The sequence below is a fragment of the Ruditapes philippinarum genome, unplaced genomic scaffold (genome assembly GCF_026571515.1).
Source record: "Ruditapes philippinarum isolate M1 unplaced genomic scaffold, ASM2657151v2 ctg208_1_1_1_1, whole genome shotgun sequence".
NCBI classification, from domain to species: domain Eukaryota; kingdom Metazoa; phylum Mollusca; class Bivalvia; order Venerida; family Veneridae; genus Ruditapes; species Ruditapes philippinarum.
Genome location: NW_026858626.1, coordinates 129,300 through 150,868, shown reverse-complemented (window position 1 = coordinate 150,868; position 21,569 = coordinate 129,300). Strand labels below are relative to the sequence as shown.

The 21,569-nt window shown below is 31.6% G+C and overlaps 1 protein-coding gene across 1 annotated transcript; it reads right to left on the bottom strand.

Annotated features, from left to right (window-relative positions):
* Positions 1–275: 275 nt before the first annotated feature.
* Positions 276–21,233, bottom strand: LOC132753741 (transmembrane protein 164-like). Its single transcript, XM_060744251.1, has 5 exons — positions 20,853–21,233; positions 15,361–15,477; positions 8,834–8,912; positions 3,732–3,832; positions 276–2,925 (listed from the first exon to the last, which is right to left on the bottom strand). The coding sequence occupies exons 1-5, from the start codon at positions 21,171–21,173 to the stop codon at positions 2,545–2,547; spliced, it is 999 nt and encodes a 332-aa protein (XP_060600234.1). The 5' UTR covers positions 21,174–21,233; the 3' UTR covers positions 276–2,544.
* Positions 21,234–21,569: the final 336 nt, after the last annotated feature.

Genomic DNA, 21,569 nt, shown 5'->3' with positions numbered 1-21,569 from the left:
ATTTTATATTATATAGTATTTTTCTGATATTAAAAAAGCCCATTATGCCCCATAAAAGTATTTTTTTTTATTTCTCCAAAGCTCTGTTTTTTTGTGTCCTGTTAAACTTTCTAAAATGTTATTGTCCAGTTACCTGAACAAACTATCTATTGCTTTTTTTTCCCTTTTAGCAATTAGTACAGTCATAGTGATAAAGTTTTTGTATGGACGTCAAAATACTACGTTGTTTACATTTTGCCATCTTTATGACAAATTCATTCACATTCAATGCTAAGTAATAAGCATTTAATATGCTCTTAAACATTTGTGGAAACGTTATAAAACTCATTTTTGCACCAACAGGAAAATATTATTTCGTTTCTGAGGTATAATTTGCCTTTAAAATTGAAAGAAGCACAAATCTATTACACAATTTCAGCAGGTTAAGGGTTTACAGTAAAAAAAAAAAAATGGAATAAAAACATACTGATGATGAAAATCTTGTGAATATATACTTTAATAATGCTATCTAATATTGCACAAGTGGAGTAAGTTTATATATTAATAATTAAAGGATGTGATCAACGCAAAATTGATTTAAATCTGTTTTTTTCCATTGAAATCATTAGAGTTACGTCAATTATGCATTGATCCCTTACTTCTGATCAAAGTCAAATACATTTTGCATCCTATTTTCTTATGTTTATTAAATTAAATAACATAATTTAAAAAATACTAATATTCAATATATGTTATAAAGTTGTACACGTGTAAAGTCAGTCAGCTGATTTACCTCGAGTAAACACATAATTATGTAATATGCTGGTCTTTCCTGTCGCTACAAAAGACTGTCAAGAAAATGCTATTTGGTCAGTACCATATGTATTTTGAAATTTTCCCTAAATATGATGAATGGTTTTGTCCAGATTGAAAGATGGACAAGTCTATTTAAGATATTTAGCAAGGTAAGGATTTAACACGTCCTGAATTACTCATGAAAATTAGTATAAATCCTGGAGCATATTTAATCATTTAATCAGCCCAACCACACAAAAAATGAAAAATAAATTATATCCCTGTAACACAATTTGCCAACTGCCTTTACATGTCTACATTTCAAGTGTTAAAATTTTAACACTTCCTTTAGATTTAAAAAAAATAACATCCATCTACTTTAACTCTTAGCCTGCTAGAATTTGAAAGTAATTACCCTTTGTCACCAGTATAGAGCCCCGCCAGCCTGTACATCCATGCAATTCTGCCTAAGGTCCAAGGTTATACAGAATTTTTCTAAGCTCAAACTCTGATCTCAGGTATCTGATTTGTCAAATTCCAATACAAAAAGTATACTGACCAATAAAACTCCTGTGATTTGAGACAGAACTCAAAAAAAAGTTTTACAACCTCGAAGCCAGGCTCTATATTGTTGGTAGTTCTATTTTTATGTATTTTGATATTGAAATCCCTTAAACTTTGAATGGACTGTTCCAAGATTCAATGCTGGGTGAGTCCATTATACAAATTCAGCAGGTTAAGGGTTATTATGTTATAAACTAATTTAAATTTTTTTGAAACATGCTGTACAAAATCTGAGCTCATTTATCAAACATTAAAATGCATCTGATTACATTTACAAATTTTTATCTTTCTGAATAAATTATTAAATTTCCAATTTTTTTATGTACACATTTATAATCTGTCTTGCATAAACTAGTAAAAACTACATATACATTGTACTTTAATTTAAAAAAAAAATTGAAATGTTTGTAAATTTGACATATGTAAAACTTGTTATTTCTTTGCTGAATGAAAAAAAATAACAGTATGTATGCCTGAAAACAAAAAGTGTTTCATAAAATTATAATAAATTTGATTCCTTTCATAACTCTATTTTACTCCCAGACTCCTCTTATATAAGGAAAATTTAATTTCTAAAATGATCCGAACAATGAAATGAAATCTCTGTATCTAAATTGAAACATTTTCTAAAATTAAATTCTAATATTTCAATAAGACAATCATTTCTTTTCCTTTTTCTTATTTTTTCCCTGTTTTTCACTTCACAAAAATATGTCAGTTCCCTGAATCCCACACTGCTACCTTCCATATTTTCCCTATTAGTCAAAGTGGTCTCTTAAATGCAGACCCATGTGTCTCTAAAGTGAAGTAAGTCTATACCAAAAATAATGACAAGATAACTTAAAATTTACATCGTCCTAGATGTATAAGGAAAATATAAGTAATTTTGTTGTACTTCCTTCTTCTGTGTTGTGAAAAAAACAGTTTCAATATAATAACTTTTAAAAACATTCAAGTGAAAAAATCTACATGAATTCAGATAACAACTTGATCTTTATCTACAAGTCAATGGTGCAATAAAGAATTTTACTTTATCTACATGTGCAATAAAAAAAATGTCTGAAACGTGTTGTGTCGAACTCTGAAACACGAGACTGTCCGGCGCGGTGTCAAACTGTCAATGACTGTTATTTCATTAAAACAGTTCCGGTTGGAAAGCATCACAAATTTCCTGAAAAAACTTCTACATAATCATAAATATAACATCTACAGTTGTTTAGAGAATCCATTTCTCTCTTTACCACTTGATATGTCCGCCGACTTTGCCGCACTTCTTTCTGTCACATGACCTCCGACGGTTCCGTTTCTATGTATTACATTAGAATCTTTTAAATTGACCGTCGATTCATTTTCAATAACTGATCTTTTAACTCCTTGGTCACTGGATTCCTTCACAAAAATTTTCACTTCATTCTTGCAATCGTTTGGTCGACACAGTTTGAATTTGATCGATGTCCACGTGATAAATTTTCCGATCATCGGTATGAGTAGAACCTGATGTATCATCCCACATATACGATAAAGTCGGCCGTAAAAAGGATCCGAGACTGCTGGACATAGCATGTTGTTTAAATTCACTTCAGATAACTGGAAAAAATATATTTAAACATAAAATTAATAAATATGAAATTGTTTAAGTTTGTGTGTGATACATATTTATTTCATTCATAGTCTGTGAACTGTAACACGAGGAAACCGCCAAATAGGGTTCGAACCCACTATCCCTGGGTAAAGAGGCCAATACCTTTACCATCAGGCCACCAATCCCCTATAAAATTATTTGTACTGCAGCTACACACAAAACAGTTTTGAGGCAATAAATTTCCATTTACATCTAAGGATAGAAAATTGAAAAATAGCAATATTTATCAGAATTTCTGCATGAGTTATATATTTCATAATTACGGTTATAGATACTGAATAGTCAAAAGTTTTATTTATTACCAGGGATTTATTAACCCAGGCTGCCCCCTGCCAAATGAACCTTTTACTACAAAATAAGAAACTGGCTCAAACTTTTTTCATACCACTATCTGAATCAATGAAACCATAAACCGTAAAATTATTTTGTTTTCTACACAAAAACAGTTCTTAATATAAAAATCTGCAATAAAGGTGATCCCTTAGAAGCATTAATCACAACAAAATCACATGAAAATTGCAGATTCTGATGGTTTGATTGAGTCTGTATATAAAGGATAATGAAAATGTGCAACATCCCTCACGCCCCCTAGCACCGGCTTGAGCGGTACTCAATTTTCAACACTTATGTGCTGGAATCAAAAATAAAAGGGGTATTTTATAAGTCAAAAAAAATTTTGCAGAAAAAAGCATTAAAGTTTCAGTTTTTGTTTTGGGTATGCATGTTATTCTAAATCATTTTAGCTCATTACAACAGCTAAGTAGTTGAGAGGGACAAAGTGGAAGAAATAAAGCCAGCCCAGTGACAGTAAAGTCCAACTCATGTCTGACAACTTCTCTGCCGTGTAAACACCTGTAACATATTACATAACATATATTCTGTGTAAATACCTGTAACATATTACATAAAACATATTCTATGTATACAATTTGAAATATTGTTTCAATTTTACTGTTTTTTGGGAGAGGGTTCTGTTATTGCATAAATATTCACAGGTAAATTGTCATATGGCCAATTTTTAAGGCTTTAATGGGTCAAGGTTTAAGGCCTCAGGTGCACACCACCCCTGGCCTATGCAAAATTGCACATGTAAGAGGCATTGAACCATTGTGGTGGAATCATTAGCTTCACACAAGTAAGCTAGGCAGCTACTTCAAACGTAATAACTCGAAGTCTGTCTTATAGAATTTGAACAAATAGTGATGGGGGCAAAAGATTAATAGCTGGAGACCTTTTAGCCACTCCAAAAGCAAGTAGTTAAGGTCTCTGACTTCAAATCACTTGCCCTCACCTTAACATTGTGGGTTCAAATCCTGCCAGGAACTTTAGATTATTTTGTGAGCGGAAGCTATCCAACTAGCTTATGGAATGTCTGTGGATCTTCTCTGAAATAATGCACAGAGGGGCACACGAGGTCTACCTCAACCAGTATACAGTACTGGACACGCGAAACCCGCACAATTCGCGTATTCGCGGCGAACTCTCATGCTTTATAACGCGAGCGAATTCGCGGCAACTTGAGACAATCGCCGCGAATTCAACTCGCGGCGATTTTGCCGTGAACATTTGCCGCGATTTCGCGGGGAATAATACATGTTCATTTGTATAATAAATGTAGATCTATTTATAAGTGTAGTCTGTGAACTTGAAACCAGATATACATGTACAAGTACGAAAATTAATTAGTAGATCCTACATGAAGTTGTATCAAGAAAATCTTGTAATTTGCTAAAATGCCCTTTCTCTATTTATCTTTGATGCCAACAGCAAATATAAATAACCACGCTGAAATCAAATAACACCGTTAAAAAACTTTCCGTGAATGAATCATGACCTCAATGTATAAATGCGACGCAGTACAAGTATGCGGCTCCATCTGCAGGTAAATAGTGTGCATGTACACGTGTAAAACTTTTTTTAGGGGGGGGGGGTACATATTGAGTTTAAAGTAGAGATATAAATATAATATATGTGTAAAAAGATATTTAGTTACATAAAAAGATACATAATTGATACGACATTAACTTGTTCATTTCTAAATGTAGTGGATCACCGGGACATTTCGTTCTCTCGGGTGATCATTACTCATTTATTACACGTTTGTAAAAAATAACACACGCAAAGATTTGTCTGCTATAATTTCTGAAATGGCGGATATTTGCACCCCTGTTTTAAAAATGTTAAAATATTTAATTGTTAGTTACCGAAAATTATCGCCGATTGGTTGAAATTCCATAGCGCTAAAAGACAAACAAAAACTCTCGCGCAAAAAGAAGCATCCATAAATAAAAGGAATATAATGTTTCCATTTGTTAAATAATAAAATACAAAAATTTACACACGAAATGACCTCTGACAAATGACTGGTCGGCTCTTTCTGAAGAATCTCTGTGAATCTTTTGATGTTTACACACCTGTAGTTGTTGCCGAAATCATCAAAAGAAATGCCGACACTCGATTGACTTTCACCTCTTTTTTATATATCAGAAAAAAAACTGTCATTTCTTTTTGTCAAGGAATGATTACACATGTTTAATTATTGCTCAAGTAAAAAAAATGTTGGATATTGATTGTGTCAATTATTGACATATTATTAATCGTAAGTGCATTTTGATTGTGATATTTTTATTTACATTTCTCATCACCTACTCATGCACCTGGCATTTTTTACTCGTGAAATTGAAGGTAAAGAATGTCAATTTAAGTGATAAAACTTTTACAATTTTCAACAATCATAATTAGCGTATTAGACGTAATAATTAGTTACACCTGTGAATCAGTGCTAAATGTTGCTTTGCATTGTTCTAAAAATAGAATATGTGCGAAAGTAAACAATGGATTTTAATTTTACATTTGTATTATTATCAAAATAACAATTGGACAATTTGTTATCGTGCGTTCTTTGATGTAGTACCAATTACCTTTTGTAATTTCAATCTCGTTTTATTGTTAACTAATTTTCACCAGCACCTGATTGCTTTTGTTTTAATATACAAAATGTATACGCTGTACATGTTCAAATGCTAAATATTTATAAAATATACAAGACGTTTACAAGATTTTTTTTTTAAAGTTTTCAAAAATTAAAGATCACGGGAATTAAGGACCAAGTAGTAACTTTCTAATACAATTATTGCTGAAGATTCGCCGTAAATTACGGGCGATTACATCGCGGCGATTTTTTCGTTGACCCGCCACGAAATTCGGCGAACTTGCACGCGGCGATGTTTTACCGCGAAGTGGTCCCGTCGCGACATAGACTACACTCGCGGCATAACGCGACTTTTGCGGGTTTTCGCGTGTCCCAGTACTGTAGCTAGAAAGTATACCAATATAACCTTTAAAGTGTTGGTATGACTTAAAATCCAAACACAGACACTTTGATATTATTATTCATTATTATTCTTCCTATTGAAACAAGGAAGGATATTAATATTATTGAAAGTTCAGATTAATCAGTGCATTTAATGCTGTACGATTTGATATTTATTGGATAAGTAAGAAAAATCTCTTCTCTATACATAACTTACAGTACTGGACACGCGAAACCCGCAAAAGTCGCGTTATGCCGCGAGTGTAGTCTATGTCGCGACGGGACACTTCGCGGTAAAACATCGCCGCGTGCAAGTTCGCCGAATTTCGTGGCGGGTCACGAAAAAATCGCCGCGATGTATTGCCGTAATTTACGGCGAATCTTCAGCAATAATTTGTATTTAGAAAGTACTTACTTGGTCCTTAATTCCCCCTGTGATCTTTAATTTTGAAAACTTTAAAAAAAATCTTGTAAACGTCTTGTATATTTATAAATATTTAGCATTTGAACATGTACAGCGTATACATTTTGTATATTAAAAACAAAGCAATCAGGTGCTGGTGAAAATTAGTTAACAATAAAACGAGATTGAAATTACAAAAGGTAATTGGTACTACATCAAAAGAACGCACGATAACAAATTGTCCAATTGTTATTTTGATAATAATACAAATGTAATTAAAATCCATTGTTTACTTTCGCACATATTCTATTTTTAGAACAATGCAAAGCAACATTTAGCACTGATTCACAGGTGTAACTAATTATTACGTCTAATACGCTAATTATGATTGTTGAAAATTGTAAAAGTTTTATCACTTAAATTGACATTCCCTTTACCTTCAATTTCACGAGTAAAAAATGCCAGGTGCATGAGTAGGTGATGAGAAATGTAAATAAAAATATCACAATCAAAATGCACTTACGATTAATAATATGTCAATAATTGACACAATCAATATCCAAACATTTTTTTTACTTGAGCAATAATTAAACATGTGTAATCATTCCTTGACAAAAAAGAAATGACAGTTTTTTTCTGATATATAAAAAAGAGGTGAAAGTCAAATCGAGTGTGTCGGCATTTCTTTGATGATTCGGCAACAAACTACAGGTTGTGTAAACATCAAAGATTCACAGATTCTTCAGAAGAGCCGACCAGTCATTTGTCAGAGGTCATTTCGTGTGTAAATTTTGTATTTATTATTTAACAATGGAAACATTAATATTCCTTTTATTTATGGATGCTTCTTTTTGCGCGAGAGTTTTTGTTTGTCTTTTAGCGCTATGGAATTTCAACAATCGGCGATAATTTTTCGGTAACTAACAATTAAAATATTTTAACATTTTTAAAACAGGGGTGCAAATATCCGCGCATTCAGAAATTATGCAGACAAATCTTGCGTGTGTTATTTTTTACAAACGTGTAATAAATTGAGTAATGATCACCCGAGAGAACGAAATGTCCCGGTGATCCACTACATTTAGAAATGAACAAGTTAATGTCGTATCAATTATGTATCTTTTTATGTAACTAAATATCTTTTTACACATATATTATATTTATATCTCTACTTTAAACTCAATATGTACCCCCCCCCCCCTAAAAAAAAGTTTTTTACACGTGTACATGCACACTATTTACCTGCAGATGGAGCCCGCATACTTGTACTGCGTCGCATTTTATACATTGAGGTCATGATTCATTCACGGAAAGTTTTTAAACGGTGTTATTTGATTTCAGCGTGGTTATTTATATTTGCTGTTGGCATCAAAGATAAATAGAGAAAGGGCATTTTAGCAAATTACAAGATTTTCTTGATACAACTTCATGTAGATCTACTAATTAATTTTCGTACTTGTACATGTATATCTGGTTTCAAGTTCACAGACTACACTTATAAATAGATCTACATTTATTATACAAATGAACATGTATTATTCCCCGCGAATCGCGGCAAATGTTCACGGCAAAATCGCCGCGAGTTGAATTCGCGGCGATTGTCTCAAGTTGCCGCGAATTCGCTCGCGTTATAAAGCATGAGAGTTCGCCGCGAATACGCGAATTGTGCGGGTTTCGCGTGTCCAGTACTGTATAGCTCAATTTAGCTCAATTTAGCAGTGAGTCTACGATCAGAGTTGAATCACTTTAATTATGTATATAATATGAAGCAATAAGTTAAACAAGATGGCCATGACAGCCCTGAAATCGCTCACCTGAATATAAAAACATGACAAGGAACAAGTAATATTGTAAACTATAAACAAAAGCAAATATAAAATCTAACTCTTAAACTGATATCACAAAGTTCATGTTTTTTATTTGAAATTGTGCATGGAATTAAATTCTTTGAACAATTTTCAATGGTGACCACCAAAGGATCATTCCTGTGAAGTATGGATGAAATTGGTTTAGTGGTTCATTAGGAGATGTTGTTTAAAGTAAAAGTTTATGGACGCCGGACAAAAGTGATCACAAAAGCCCACCTTGTCACTTTGTGACAGGTGACCTAAAAATAACTTTATTTTAATGTACATACCTCCAGTCTTCATTAGATAATATGGAATTATCATCATTAAAATATGTTGTATAAAATATACTTCTGTTTCAAATGGCAACTGAAAAATATGAAATAAAAAGAATGGTTTTAAAAAATTGTGGAATTGACAAATATGGAAACTGTGAAAAAAGTTTGCAGCCATTTTTAACCGCCTGCTAGATTATTTCTTGGAACTAACTCGTCATGGAGTAATATAATGAAACATGGTCAAGAAGCAATTAGAACTCAAACCTTTAACTCATGGTTTGAGCGGTAGATACCTTAACCACCAGGCCACTGCTCCCCTCTACAAATATTCATTTACATAAGTAAAGCTGTGACCGGCCAATAAAGATAATAAAATATAATCAATCACAATACAGATCTGCTTAAATCTTATTATAAACTAATATATAATTCTTTTAAAATTTCAAACAAGGTTAAAAACAGTGACAAGAGACAGGCATGACTCAAAATAAAACCACATATAAACATACATTGTATTCATGAAACCTAAAGACGCACACATTAACAAAAAGAGTGATTATTTCAAAATCCAGGAAAGTTAATATAAAATTGTAAAAAGAAATATAAGACCATGATTAACTACTAGAACTATGTAATCAAAGATGACCTTTAAACTGTTACTCAGTCTCCAATTACAAATGACATTGAAATTAAAGCCTTCTCTCTTGCATGACAAATTTCTTTCTACATTATTTTCTTTTCAAAGCTATCAGGAAGTGCATACATGTAGAAATAACAACTAACATTGTTAATATAAATTGATAAACTAAACTTAAAGGGACTCTCCATACTTTCTCATGAGACTCAAGTATTGGTTTGTACCAGGAAGTATTAGCAAGTGTGGTGAAAGTGCCCATTTCTCACACCAGGGATAATGGGTTCAAGCTTTACTGGAGTCCTGACAATTCTTTGTCATGAAACACCAGAACTAGTTAGTAACAGGCATCAGACACGAGACTAGTTCAAACAAGCTATAAACTTTCTTCATAATCAAGCTAAGATAAATAATATTTTGTTTAAATTCAAACCACTGGTGAGGTACACATGCAGTGTCATAAATGATCTGCCTTTATCCCCAGGAAGTACAGACTAAGGCCTGGCCAGTCTGTAACCTGCACTTCTAAGGAGTTTAAACAGACTCTATACTAAAATTGGACACTCAATTTTAGTATTTTAACCTTAAACCTGCCAAAATTCTTAAATAGACTTGTCTAGCATATTTTTACCATTATTTTTTTTAGATATTAACAGGTAAATTTGAAGTTAGTCAGCAAACAGTTTAGAGCCTGGTCAGACTGCATGGTACAGCTTGGTGTGGCTCTATACTGGTGGCAAAGGCCAATTATCATGTTTGGTTCCAGCAGTGGAAATATTAATATTAAAATCTTTAAAACTCAGTCACTGCAAAAATTAAAAGTTCAAAAGCTAGATTAGTCCAATTCACAAATTTCTGATTTTTTGAAGTAATGTTCTCCTTTCATGTTCAATTGTTGGTATATCCTTGACTCATTCAGAACATAATTCAGCACATAATTCAGGACATGGTCATGATAAGAGGCATATTTTTAATAGTTGTATTGGTCTTACTATTTTTCTTTGTCATAAATAGTTACAGCCTAAAAAAGACCCCATACACACAAAAATTTAATTTGTTGCATACAGATGGCTAACCTATAACTTTGAGACAGTTCATTTAAATCAGCTTCTTTCCACAGTAGCTTATAATCAATATACATCACCATAGACAAAGTTTGTTTATTTTCTTATTTTTTCTTAAAGTGGGGTTTACATCATACTAGTATGGTCACATTTTCGAGGCTCTTCAATATACTATTTCAGGCACAAACAAATAGCGTAGAGCAACAAAGATTCTATAAGCTTTCTCTTGTCACTCTTAAAATGCCAGAACTGAATGATTAGCCTTCACCAACATTGTAGAGCTGTGCCAGCCAGGATATCAAAGCACTCAGCAGTATCACAAGGCCTTATGGTGTTGGTTGCTTAATTGACTTTTAGTAGCTCAATTTTTTTTCAATTCTTTTTATTTCCTTAAAAGAGTTTTAATGGACTGTCCCCAAATTCACAGTTGACCAAATCCATTACACTAATCCATCAAGTAAAGGGCTAAATGAATTCAAAGTCTCTCAAGGGATTCAGCTCACAGCATTCAAAGGCTAGGGATGCATAACCAGCAACCTTAACCACCCAGCCACAGACGCTCATTTAAACAATGTTACAAATAGTTTCAACATTCAATTTTCTCGAATTCTTCTGGAATGCAAGACTTCAACAAAATGAGACAAGTATTATTTATAATTGTGTATCAATAAAGAGATGTCACCATTATTTTTAACATGTAACTAAATATAGGTTACCAATATAAATGCTATTCGTCTTCAGTACCTTATACTTTACAATATCTGCATTTCATGCAAAATCAGAATCTGTATACAATACATTCAGAGCATAACTTAAGTCCTAAGTTATGACCATTCTAATCAATACAAGTGTTATCTACTACAGGGATATATTTTTTCTCTATCGCATCTAATTGAATGTTTCGATTACTACAGAAGTCAAAACCGTGTCTATAATTAAATCCTTATATATCAAATCAATAGAGTTACTGTCAAGCATAATTAAGTATTCAAGACATTAGTACAAACCTATGTTGAAGTATCCAATCAAAGATTATAAATTTACAACTGTGTACAGGGGTTCATGTATCATCAATCATTCCTTTTTTCAGATTGAATTTCAGTAGGTATTTTCCATATACATAAAGCTCAGCAAATTTTTATAGGAATAACCATGTCCCCACAAGTCATTTACAACTTCTGCTCAATGATAACTTCAATATAAGTTGGTCAACAGAAAAAATGTATATATATTTAAGACAATCTTCATTATTTAATTCAATAAAAGTTGGCCAAAAGAATAAATTGACATTAAGACAATTACGGTGTAAATCTTGGTTTAAGTATACTTACATACAAACTGTACAAACTACAATCATAGAGTATGGTGCAATTACATTATGTAAGTAAATAATTGAAATTTCTCCCAGTCGAGTCAGCATTTATACATATACATAACACATATTCACAATGTTTCTAAGTTTTTTAATTACCATATTGAATCCTAAAGTTGATGCTTACAAGATCGGAAAGTAGCATAAAATGTAATAGCATGTTTTAAATGTTGTTAAATCAAACAAACTACATATTTCCCATTCTGGGCATCCTAAAACATTCCCAGGTCGCTTTTTTTTATAGCGACTTTGTGTCTAATTGAGGTTGGTGACATATTTGAGGTCCACAGTTCGAATCCAGGTCTGAACTCTGAAACCTTAAGTTCTACTTTCAACATATTCAGTCATACACCCACTAACAAGATTTTTCACAGCAAGTTTTTCTCGAACAATTATGTAACTCGGCAAAAGAAGGTAACTTTTATTTCTTTTCTATATGCAGGGAAACTTGTCTCGGAGTTCTGTATTGATTGACCTGAATGAAATATTTGCTACATCGTTCACAATGTCTGCGGGATATCAAATATTATTGTACTATATCCTTATTTCTAATCCCTTGTCATTACACAGCTTTCTGTGCTTTAACATTACTCAATACTGTCATTCAATGCAGCATGAAATTTAATTTCTGCACCTAACACTATATGTAACAGCAGTCAGCTGACAGCCTGACATTAAAATGGTTATTGCCCCCAAGTGATTTCAAGTAACATTGCTCTGGAAAGAAAAAGTCCTGTATTGGAATCAAATGATGGTGGGGAAGTTGACATACAAAGTAAAAATACGTACATTGGAGTAGCAGAAATATGTATATTAAAACATGTAAATAGGTATCCCCCCCCTATTTTTTTCCACAGCAGCAACAGCTTATTTTTCCATGTGATGCATAAAATGGTCTCATTGACCTCCTTTGCAAATAGTAAACTTCACAAAAATCGACTCACATACACATTTAGTATCATTCAGTAAATAACTGAATTCAAAATTTATAGGTCACCTTTGGGCAGATTATAACCTTTTAAGGACATGAATGGTGACATGTCCAGGGTTTGTACTCACAGTGTCTGAAAGGGCAGATAGACCCTCAGTTAGCCTAGAATACATACAAATATACACGCCCCCCCCCCCCCCCCCCCCACACACACACACCCCTGGCACCAAGAGGAATAGTCGCTTTGAGATTTCTTACACCAGCTTTGTTACTGTTGTTGCATGACTTTCCGTTTCTTTCTGCCTCATGAACAATATGACAAGACATGCATAATTACATAATGTCAAAGCTTTACGTTTTGTTTAATGTTTTTTTTTTCTGTATATGTTTATACAAGCTGCCATAAACAGCCTCTCAGTAACATTCTTTCTGTGACCTTACTGTATTGAATAATCAATATAACAAAACTATTGCAAGCTCTTTATCATGGAATGGAATGGCTAAATCAAATATCCCGTTGTTTAATATCCTAGGACTAGAAAGAACATCAAACATTTAACCAGTCCATTTAAATTTTACTGGAGATCTACATTTTAAAGTAAATTACGCTACATAAAGAGGCCATATTTCACAGGGATTTTCAACACTCAAATGAAAACTTGTTTTTATATACAAAGTTAATGCAGAGGGAAATAACCTATTAGCCAAGCAAATATGGATAAATGCTGAACGAGGAAAAGTGAGCTGGCAGGAAATTATTTTGCATGAACTAGTTCTTGTAAATGAAAGTTATTCCCCCAAGCGAAATAAGGCCTTTATGTGTTGTTCAACTGTGCTTAAACTTGCATTGCATCATTGAATAAAGTAGATATAACTTTGATACAGAAGTTATGTATGCCAAGAACTTGTTTTTCAACAATATGAAAGTTAATGTACACAACAGACTGGGGTGATTGAATTATGATGAATTATATCAGTTAGACTTAACCAGCTAAAAGGAGGGAGCAGTATAACCTGGCCAATTAAGAAGTTTTAAGCATTTAATTTTTTTCTTATATGAGTCTAACCAGATAAGCTGTTGTCCTACTTTTCATATATGCATGCTGTTATCAAAAGAGACATTATAATTACGGTAACTGAATAAATGGTTAAATACTCTCTACTGAAACAATTATGGAAATGTCAAAAAAAATTCAAATTCAGGCCTTACGATCAGACGAAAAGTAGGTCAAACACTGAATATTTAAATTATTCTCCCAGCATGTAAACCATAACTTTCAAATACAAATCAAATAGATTGATTGTACAAGAAGAATGCCACTAGAAAAATTTCAAACAAAATATTTTCACTGTATGCTGCCAAAAAAATCTTAATCAATAATCTTTGTAAATGAATGGGTGAATTTGTAAATTAATTCAATGATTGACTGAAATTTGGAAATCAATTTATTGAATGGATAAAATTTGTAAATAAATGCATGAAATTTGAAAAAGAATGGATGAAATTTGTAAATGAAAGTAGGAAATTTGTAAATGAATGGATAAATTTGTAAATGAAATTTGAATTATAAAAGAATGGATGAAATTTGTAAATAAATTTGAACAGTAAATGAATGGATGAAATTTGTAAATGAAAGGATAAAATTTGTAAATGAATGGGTAAAATTTGCAAATGAATGGATGGTATTTGTAGATGAATGGATGAAATTTGTAAATGAATGGATGAAATTTGTAAATGAATGGATAAAATTTGTAAATGAATGGATAAATTTTGTAAATGAATGGATGGTATTTGTAGATGTATGGATGAAACTATGGATGGACTTTGTAAATGAATGGATGAAATGTGTAAATGAATGGATTAAATTTGTAAATGAAATTTGAATTGTAAAAGAATGGATGAAATTTGTAAATAATTTTGAATTGTAAATGAATGGATGAAATTTTTAAATGAATGGATGGACTTTGTAAAGGAATGGATGAAATTTGTAAATGAATGGATAAATTTTGTAAATGAATGGATGGTATTTGTAGATGTATGGATGAAACTATGGATGGACTTTGTAAATGAATGGATGAAATGTGTAAATGAATGGATTAAATTTGTAAATGAAATTTGAATTGTAAAAGAATGGATGAAATTTGTAAATAATTTTGAATTGTAAATGAATGGATGAAATTTTTAAATGAATGGATGGACTTTGTAAAGGAATGGATGAAATTTGTAAATGAATGGATGAAATTTGTAAATGAAATTTGAATTGTAAAAGAATGGATGAAATTTGTAAAATAATTTGAATTGTAAATGAATGGATGAAATTTGTAAATGAATGGATGAAATTTGTAAATGAAATTTGAATTGTAAAAGAATGGATGAAATTTGTAAATGAATGGATGAAATTTGTAAATGAATGGATGAAATTTGTAAATGAATGGAATGAAATTTCTTTTATAACAATACATAATTATATTATGATGATTTTTATGATATAACTATATTACATTTATCAGCTCTGATATTGTATTATAAATACTTACAAGCCTTGTGTTTATCACTGGAAACAAAATAGCAATCGGAGCACCTGTCAACATATGTAAATGCAGTCGGAACATTGCTGTCACCATTTTCCCAGGGGGCGCTGCTAGGATGTATATCTAAAAATAGAAAACGCAAACATATTTTGAAAAATCAGAAAATTGATATCTTTACAAAAAATTTGTTAAGTTATTCCTTTATTTTTACAATGTATGCCAGTAACTTTATAATCATTGTATTTCATGCACAAAGGGATATACTGATTCAAACTAAGGTATAAAATTAATAGTCCAATAATAATAAACATACATACATACACTGTAGAATTGTACATGCATTAAAGGAACTCCACTGAAGTTTAAAGGCATTAAAACATAAAATTTGAAAATCTTACAAAAATATCCAGTGAAACACTTAAAACTGAAAAAAATCTGCAAAGGATAACAAAGAAATATATAATAATACTATATATAATTAAAAATCCATTTTATATACAATTCTTAGCCAAATTTGAGACATTTTTAGGCTATTTTTCACCATAAAAATGATTATTCTGGAAAAACAGGATGAGGGAATAGGCTTAAAATTTGCACACAAGTAATTAGATAAGACCTTAAATCAACTGGTACACAAATCTTGTAAAATATTTTCAGCCCCGTCAAATAAAAAAACTTTACTGGAGTCCCTTTAATAATCAGTTTCAACTTTCAAATTTTTAAAAAATTAGATTGGTCAGTGATAATTAACGTCACACGGTCTGCTTTCAGATACTGGCCTGTTTAAAATAACAAAAAGAATTATTTTCCTTATTGGATGATGCCTGATTATTTGTTCTTGTCTAATTGACAAAAGCAGATAAAATGTATTGTCCAATTTTTTAATAATAATACATAACTCATTTGTATAATGAATTTCAATATGACATATTGTCTATATAAAATTGTCAACTAGAAAAAAATGAAGTTGACAAATACTGTGTACATAACAAGTTAGCTCTTGACATCTACAAAATAATCATACTTACTTTTTAGATCTATGCGCTTTTATCATTTTATCTGAGGGCTAGAAATCTAAAATATAGTGATAATTGTATATACATGCAGGGAGTTTAATATTGTATACAGTACTGCAATATTTTGTACAGTTCCTTATTGCTTTCAATATGGAAAATTTTATGGTGTGGCTGTGCATTGTGGTTTTGGTGTTTTTTTTAATGTATTTCTAGAATTCCTGACTGAACTTACATAACTATATCATATTCTACTTTCATAACATTAGAAACTAATTTACAGAATTCTGCACCTTTATTTTGTACAATAAAAATATATATCATTACATACAATTATTATTATTATAGCTCCTCCCCCAACCCCACTGGCCCCCTTCTTTAGAAATGTGCGGTGAAAGGACCTGTTCCCAATTGCTGAACATTTATATTACAATTCTTTGCAAGAAAGAAGTTTTTAATAATTGTTAAAATTCTCAATGGTCATTAACATTAGTGATTTCTGGTTTAATGATGCTGTCAAATGCTTTTAAACGATTGTCATTGACGCCTTTATTTCTCCATTAAAACTAGAACTGCCACTGTCATGGCATGAATACCCCCGCATACCACTTTGTCAGAATCAACAGTGGCCATTTAGAGCTCAAGGACAACCTCCTTGCCAAATCTGAGGTTACAAAGCCAGACAAATCAACAGTGGCCATTTAGAGCTCAAGGACAATCTCCCTGCCAAATCTGAGGTTACTAAGCCAGTGCATTGCTTAGTTATTTTAATTACTAAGTTAAGTATTCTACATGCTTCAAATGTGAAAATGTCAAAATCAATACACTGTGGATAGACATTCTTAAGCATCTGAGCAGACAAGCTTATTATAGTAAAAATCCCTGTGACATTGACCTTTGACCTCAAAATCAATAGGGATCATCTTCAAATCATGACCAATCTAAATACCAAATATGAAGACTGTGGGTCAAAGGAATCTTAAGTAATTGGGCGGACAAGCTTTTGTGTCAAGGCCCCTGTGACCTTGACCTCTGACCCAGTGACCTTAAAATCAATAGGGATCATCTACTAATCATGACCAATCTAAATACCAAATGTAAAGACTGTGGGTCAAAGGAATCTCAAGTTATTGTGCGGACAAGCTTTTTTTAGTCAAGGCCCCTGTGACCTTGACCTTTGACCCAGTAACCTCAAAATCAATAGGGATCATCTACTTATCATGACCAATCTAAATACAAAATATGAAGACTGTGGGTCAAAGGAATCTTAAGTTATTGGGCGGACAAGCTTTTTTTAGTCAAGGCCCCTGTGACCTTGACCTTTGACCCTGTGACCTCAAAATCAATAGGGATCATCTACTAATTATGACCAATCTAAATACCAAATATGAAGATTGAAGACTGTGGGTCAAAGGAATCATAAGTTATTGGGCGGACAAGGAAAAAGCGACAGACAGCCGGACAAGCTGATTCCAGTATACCCCCCTTACAGGGTTATAAAAATCAACTCTAAAAGTAAAAGGCTTGTTCAAGTCATAACTAATACCATTGTTACCACAGTCACATGTGGCAGTTCTAGATATGTAATGTGTTTTTTTCCCAATTTTAAAACATTATGTCAAAACTGAAAAAAAATTCCAAACTGGATGGACCAAGGCCCGCTTCCGAAAGGGTTGAAATAAACACTGACAAGAGAGATGCTTACATATCGTATTACTTTATTTCTGTATTAAACCATCAACTATCTATTAGAAGTAAAGTAGATTTAGTGCATACATTATATATAATACTAGTACAATAATATTTGTAATGCTGCCAGTGTAACTTCGGCCAAAACGGTTAACTAAGTACTCCTGTGAAATAAATATTTGCACGAAAATTTTAGCAGCATTTTCTTTTTTAACATCGTACCAATAAAATAATAATGATATATTTTTAAAACATTAATTTTGTTTAGTGGGAACCAAATCTGGGAAATTAAAAACTAAAAATCGGTTTTTAATTGGGATAAATATGATAATAAAATTTTTAAGTTTTTAAACTGAAATTGTTTCAAACACCAATGTTTTTAAGTGATTTTTTAATTTTGATAAATTTTTTAATCTTCATGTATGAGAATATAGTGGATATATAGATGTACATATGATAATTGATATATAGTATTGCCTACAGGTACTGCATCCTCAAAGATATTTCGGTAATCTTTAACATGTGATAATTTGCATTCATAGCTCCACCTTAGTTATAAACACATGTCAGGTAGTCCTAAATGTTTATTGTCTTTCATTATAAGCTTAAACTTTGATGGATACCTAGACTTTTGAGCAAAGTTGCAGAATTAAAAAATTCAGTATATCTATGTCCTTTACACAAATTTACTGAACATTTAAAGAGTATTTTTTCAGTTATAAAACTTTTAAAACTAAAAGTGTGCTTGAAAAACTTTTAAAACTAAAAGTGTGCTTGAGTTTTTTAAGTTAGAGCTGCATGTACAGTACACTAAAATCTTTGAATAATACTAAAAGTGTGTCTTAAAGATTATTCAATTAACTTAATTAAAGATATTTGGCATTAATGTTATGAACTTTGGAATAAGGAGAGGAAACTGGGACATTTAAACTTATGTACAATATGTATGTGTATGTACCATTAATCTAATCTAAATAGGTCAAGTAAAATAAAAATCATTATAGTTTATACATGTACATCATATATTATGTTACGTAGTTTTCTTACAAGAAATATCTATGAGTTCAAAACTGGTATATCTTAATTAAAATATTATCCATTATTAATGCGGTGTTGATGTGAGGTTTCTTTGTATTCCTACTTTTCTACCAAGAAATATCTTACATAATCAGATAATATCTAAACATGACAAATTAAATATATACCAGGATATACCAAAGAAAACTTAATTCATGTCAAAAGAATGTTTTTAACAGCCTACATTGAACATGAATCGAAAAGAAAATTTTTTTTTCCTGAAACATTGAATTTTAAACTTTATTTACTGTCACTAAAACTGAATAAGGTTGTCAGTAGATTTATTCATAACTAGAATTTACTTTCTATTAAAGCCAGACATCTACTTGAATTAAAAGCTAAAACATCAATTTTCTAAGAGATATTTTTGTATCCACATACAACTGTACATGTATCATCGATTTGATTTTCTCTGACATAACGAGAAAATTGAATAAAACACTTCTACGAAAATATACTACAATATAATGCAATGCTTATTATTTACAAGGGAAAAACCTGCCAGACATTCGATATCAGTAACAAGAAAATATGCAATTTTTCCTTTCAGTTGGTATCCAAGATGCGTTATTTTGTAAGAATATTGATAAGGGAAATATTCGAATTTATAATCAACATTGATGATTCTTAAAGCAGCATGCCTCCAGATTCATGCTAATTTTCATAAAAATTTTGAAAATGTATTTAAATATAAAATAATTTGTGAAGTGAAAAAGAAAGTTATTTACATTTGAAACCACTAAGTTACCAAACAAGAGGTCAAAATATGCAAAATAACCCTTACTGCGTTAGTAACGCAGCAGAAATATGGTGATAAATACTGCAAAGTCAGACATCAACTGCAAATTACATGTAAATTATTACTTGAATCCTAGCTGAATCCTTATATTATTTATCCTGAAATCATATGACATATCCTCAATTTTGATTTTTTTGAAATATTTTGGCTCATCTGGAGGCATGCAGCTTTAATAACAAATTATAAATGTGCTGATGTCATTTCAACTGTTTATAGGTACATGAAGTGGGTGTTTTTTTTTTCTTCTTCTAATAATATATCATTTTAATTGACAATTCTACAAGAAATAAAGGAAAACGATACTAATTAACTCTGTAAATGCTAACAAGACACTTCAGACACTTCATCATTTGCCTATAGCACCATCATGGAGCTGTGCCAGTCTGTAGAATAGGTAGTCACAATTTACTCTATAGACTGAACTAGATTACTCTTCTGGTTGTCACACTACTCTTTATCTTTAGCTACATTAATCTAAATTAAATTAAAAACTTGTGTATGCCTTAAATTAACAAACAAAATAATAGTGCAAAATCAAAATCAGGACAAAAGGATAAAATAAATGTTAGTATGGGTGCCACAATATGGTTATTTCAAAATCAGAATAAACTTAATACAATATTAATTTTATAAATTATATTGAGCATGCAGTGAACAAAAGAAAGCCTGCAAAATAAAAATGTACATGAACGACATGCAACCTACATATATTTGACATTTTACGATTGGCGTATCATGTCTGTACCATCAATTCAAGTAATACTTGTCTTGAAGCCATCTTGCTTAAGTGCCAAAGAGGGTGAAGTGGATGACACTAAATCGTACCAAAAATGATGCAAATCCAGCCATTTCAAATCAAAAATCAAATTTACAACAGTAATTGTTTCACTCCAAGTAAACGTTATAACGTAAAAACTTACTTGTATCATACTGGTCACATGACATGGGTTAAATATCCATATAAACTGCCGAGTCGCCAATTTAAATCCAAGTTCGATACCGAATGTCAGACACATGGACACTAGTAAAATTCTTTTTCCGCACATATCTCGGTTTTCCAGAGGAGGTATTTTGTCAGGTAGTGTTATACGTTTGTATGCATAATTTATACAACATGCAGCAAAAATACAGGCAAGACCGCTCTCGGCCACACGCTGCCATAGTGGTATGAAGTCGACACACTCTTTTCCGCCATTTCCCGGAAGATTATGATCCACACCAATGTAAGCCCATTCAAACATTGTGTCGACAGGGTTGTGTTAAAAAAATCCAATCTGAAAGAGAATTAAACAGTTTTCAAGCAAGCGAGAAACCTTTCATGGAGAGTTTTATCAAATAAGCTTCTTAAATTTTCTAATTAATCAATACGAATAAATGTAACTCATCATAGTTTTATGAATCATTTATGAAACAAATATCGTTTTAACCAAAAATATGCAAAATTTATACAATAATACTTTAAAAGTATAATTTACTATATCTACATGTACAAAAACACTTTAATACCAAATAAACATAGTGAAAAACTGCGCAATTTTCTCAGACAACAAGTATAACTATAAGTTGAACTTAACAGAAGGTTCCTCTTTTATATTTGAATGCACATGTCTAGTGTTCATTAGAAAGAATCTGAACAA